The sequence below is a fragment of the Orycteropus afer genome, unplaced genomic scaffold (genome assembly GCF_000298275.1).
Source record: "Orycteropus afer afer isolate SDZICR_OR568_19922 unplaced genomic scaffold, OryAfe1.0 scaffold00227, whole genome shotgun sequence".
NCBI classification, from domain to species: Eukaryota; Metazoa; Chordata; class Mammalia; order Tubulidentata; family Orycteropodidae; genus Orycteropus; species Orycteropus afer.
The window spans coordinates 84,750-89,346 of record NW_006921814.1 but is presented as its reverse complement, the minus strand read 5'-3'; the positions used below and the strand labels follow the sequence as shown (position 1 = coordinate 89,346).

At 35.2% G+C, this 4,597-nt stretch overlaps 1 protein-coding gene across 1 annotated transcript in view; it reads right to left on the bottom strand.

Moving 5' to 3' along the window:
• The window catches only part of KLHL8 (kelch like family member 8), a 48,431-nt gene that overhangs the window by 35,321 nt on the left and 8,513 nt on the right, over positions 1-4,597 (bottom strand). The window contains exons 2-3 of the mRNA XM_007948835.1: positions 3,127-3,675; positions 834-1,020 (exon numbers count right to left, since the gene is read on the bottom strand). Of these exons, the coding sequence (XP_007947026.1) occupies positions 834-1,020; positions 3,127-3,675 (736 nt within the window). The remainder of the gene's footprint in view (positions 1-833; positions 1,021-3,126; positions 3,676-4,597) is intronic.

Genomic DNA, 4,597 nt, shown 5'->3' with positions numbered 1-4,597 from the left:
AAAAAAAATGTGAATATGAACTATTTTCTTGGGAAAATATAAAGTTTGAAAATTGTGGCCAGTAAAGGTGTAACTACATGCCTCCTAAACCATACACACTTTAAATTCTAAGACTAATATGTTCTACTAAGGAGCTCTGGTGGTGCAGTGTGTAAGGCATTTAATTGTTATCCATAAGGTTAGCAGTTCAAACCCACTAGCTGCTCTATGGAAGGAAAGTGAGGCAATCTGCTTCCTTAAAGATTTACTATGTTGGAAATCCAATGGGGGTCACTATGAGTTAGAATTGACATATGGCAATGGGTTTGAGTATGTTCTACTACACAAATGTTAGATATTAGTGTCTTTCTAATACAAAAACAAACATTTAAGCATGTAATATGTGTCAAGCTCCATATTTGGCTTTAGGATACAAACCTAAATAAGGTACTTATCTGTCTTTGTAGAGTTCATAACATGTCCTATAAGTAAATTACAATACAATATAATGGTTAACATGGTAAAATAAGTGAAAAGTGCTCTAAAAGCACAAATATTAGAGGAGTTCATTCTACTTATAAGAATCAAGGAAGAGTTCAGAGGAAAAGATATTTCAGTAGACTCTTCAAAGTGTATAGGACTTGTGACTTTTATAAAAATAGGTTTATTGGTAAAACTATCTAAATCGCATACAGTGAGAATTAATTATGAATATATACAAAACCCTATTTTCCAATTATACTTTAAAGCAATCCAATACTAATTATCTTACAACAAGTTTGGGCATTCATAATCCACCCTCAAATACATGAAGATCCTTCCAGCAGAACTGATAAAATAAATGATTTAATTACCAGCAGTATGTTTTCTTGGTGTAGTCCGAACGGAATATTCAAAGTCAGGTACAGCTCTGCTACTCAAGTGAAGGTGGTAATTTCTTGCTTCATCCAATAAATCTCTACATTTTAGATTCTGTTTGACGATCTGTTCTTTTGCCACAACACCCATAAGAAAGTCAATTGGCAACAATGGCAGACGAACCTAACAATATGAATAATTATGGATATAAAAATTAAGTTGGAACTAGATACCTTAATCATCACTTTTACTACATTATGTTATTTTTTAAATTAATTTACTTCACAAAGCCTTTCTAGCACATAAATGAAATTCAATGTGACAAATTCCAAGCAATTTCCAGTACTGATCTGCACTAATGTAATTAGACTATATGTTAAATTAATATATCCTCCCCCTTTTGAATCCATATTTAAGTAGACTGAATTAATAATTCATACCTCACTTCCAAAAACTGTACTGATATAATTACAGAACCAAAAAACAAACCCACTATCATTGATTCAATTCCAACTCATAGCAACGCTACAGGACAGAGTAGAACTGCTCCATAGGGTTTCCAAGGCTGTAAATCTTTACAGAAGCAGTATGCTACATCTTTCTTCAGTGGAGTAGCTGATGGGGTTGAACCACTGACCCACTGGTTAGCAGCCAAGAGTTTTAACCACTATGCCATCAGAGCTCCCTATATAATCAAAAAGATTCCTTTATTGCTAAAGATACAATCAGAACAAAATTACTATGTTTTGTTCTTTTGCTTTTTTAGAATAAATTTCAACATACAGACATGTGATTTCTTAAACACAAAAATTCATATCTGAGCAAATAAATGCTGTTTTCTCTAAATCAGTTACCTAGGAAATATACCTAGTATATACCTCATAATATGATGTATCTTCTCTTTCAATAAAGGCATCCACCATTCTTCCCTTAGAGATACCCTGATTTTCCAGTGGATTGGAGGTCACGATCAAACCAGGTTAATACAATTTTAAGTTTAAAGAATACACATGTAAGATATGTTGTTGTTGTGACTCACAGCAACCCTTCCTTGGGTTTCCAAGGTGGTATCACTACGGAAGTAGACTGCCCAACTTTCCTTCCGAGGAGTGGCTGGTAGATTTGAACCACCAGCCTTCTGGTTAGCAGTCAAGTGCCTTAGGCACTATGCTACCAGAGCTCCCTGTGTGAGATACAGCAAACTTATTTTCAAAATAATTCTAAGACAGAAATCCTAGAAGTGTTCTAGAGGTACTCATTTGAATATATAAATATTGCCATCTGCACTTGAAAAAATATCAGTCTCATTAAAATCACACTTTGAATAGGTTTGTTTCACTTGTCTACAAGTATCTACAATGAGAACACTGGTAATTATAAATAACTTTATTGTCTGTAATATCTGTTTGTTAAAATTTGTGACAATGCAATTGAGAAATTTTCTATTGTAAAATAATTAGCATGATTATTACCAGTAAGTGCTTTTATCAAGCACAAAGTTTTAACAAAGCATTTAAATATCCAAAACAAATCAAATAAGAACAATCTTTTTTTAAGTTGCTTCATTTTACTTCTCATAAGTAAATGAAAAAAGATATGGGGGAGGGAGGGACGAAGGAGAAAAGGAAGGAAAATAAAAAAATAAAGCAAAAGTTTTAAAGAGCCTATTTATTATTTCCCCAGCCAAGTAATCCCTATAACAGTAAAAAATAAATAAAAAAACACATTTCTGAGGTTAGACAAGTCAAACTATGAAGAAAGGAAGAAAATGGAACCTTAAAGGCTTATTTCTCCTTTTTTGTCTCCCTCCCCAAAAGTAACTAGGATTGTCTTATAGTTTTTCCCAAAATAAATTTATGTGCATTTAGGAATAATTGTACTTCGATTAGCAAAATAACAATAAAATTTACAAACTTCATTACAAAACAATTAAGTTATAAATTATATTAATTTAGAGCTATTTCCTCAGAACGATTTTGTATTAGTACAAACAAAATATTACTAACAAACAAAATATTCATTAATACATTAAAAGTTTCATTGTTCTAAAAGAAAAAAAACAAGTGGTGATTTAGCTACCACAAAGTGTCTTGCACTACGAATATTGAAATATTTATTATCAGAAAGCAGAAAATTTCTAATTCAAATGCACGAAATCAGACATCTTTAAATAGTATAGCTAGTGAATAACATTCCTTCTGATAATCTATTCTTTTCCTAATAAATGAAACATGTTGATTCTCTGCCATATCACTTCATTTCTATACACAATCTTATTTCACCTCCTACCTGTGCAAGGGTTTCATCCAACCACTTGGAATGATGCTGAGGATTAGCAAGAAGCCACTTGATGGCAGCACTATACACCACCTTTTCATTTTCAATATTTAAATCACTGGAAGACAAAAGCTTATGGAGGTGCTGGGGTGACACACTTACAAAGTCTTCGCACTCCACTACTTCAGTAAAATGCTCACAAGCATACTGATCTGCCATGTCCATTAAGTCTATTCGATTGTGACTTTCTGCAAAGGCTCTTACTGCCAGGCAATTAGAGGGATGAAAATGTAACTTCATGTATTCACAACAAGCTCTAGCTACCAGTTCAACCTGCAGAATACAGGCTGCATATAAGAGAGGCTGGACGTTGTCAACAGTCAAAGTGAGCCGGGAAGAATAGACAAACTTTACTAAGTCTTCTATTGCATCTCCATCAAAATCTCTGATCTCAATCAGTGTTTGCTTGGCTTCAGCCATTTCAGAGAGAAACATGGCTCTGAAGTAGGGAATAACACAAGCCAATACCAGCTTGTGACAAGAGATTAGCTTTGAGCCAACCTGTTCAAGACAAAAACAAAAACAAAAAAATTGCTCAGTTTCACATAAAAATTAGGTAAACATATCAATATAAAGCATGTGTTGTGTCAGGGACAGAAACCCCACATAATGTAAAGTTTGAGTGTATTCCTTGTAACAATGTAATCCATCCTTTGGTCCCTGTCTTAGGCTGGGTTCTGGAGAGAAGCAAAACCAGTGAAACTTATAGAGGGAGAGGGAGGGAGAGAGGAAGGGAGAGAGGAAAAGAGAGAGATGGAGGGAGAGAGGGAGAGAGGAAGGGAGAAAAAGAGATTTTTCTCAAGGAAATGGCTCCTGTGGTTGTAGAGGCTGGCAAGCCCAAAGACCTTAGGTCAGAATGTAGGCTATTCCTGACTCATATAGCTATAGGGGCTGATGAACCCAAGATGAGCAGCTAAGAAGGCAGGCTGCTGATTCAAGTCCAAATAACCAGAGGTCACATGATAATGAATGAGATGAAGGATCCAGATCAAGCAAAAAGCCAGAGAGCTTTGCCAGAATGTCTATATATATTGTAAGCAGGCCACATTCCTAAGGAAATCCCTTTTCAACTAACTGGCTGCTCATAGCAGACCTCATCAAGGAGGTAATTACATTATACCAGATCTCATCATGGGAAATAACTCCATCATAACTGCCAAACCACTGAGAATCATGGCCCAGCCAAGCTGACACAGAACCTTAGTTATCACAGTCCTTTACTTTTAATCCAGGCCATTTTCTTAAAGTCTGGCAATTCTCTTCTTCCGTATTAGCTATTTCTCTTTATACACATCTATAACATATATAGGTAGCTCTGGTAGCATAGTGCCTAAGGCACTTAACTGCTAACCAGAAGGATGGTAGTTCAAACCCACCAGCCACTCCTCGGAAGGAAGATGGGGCAATCTACTTCCATAGTGAT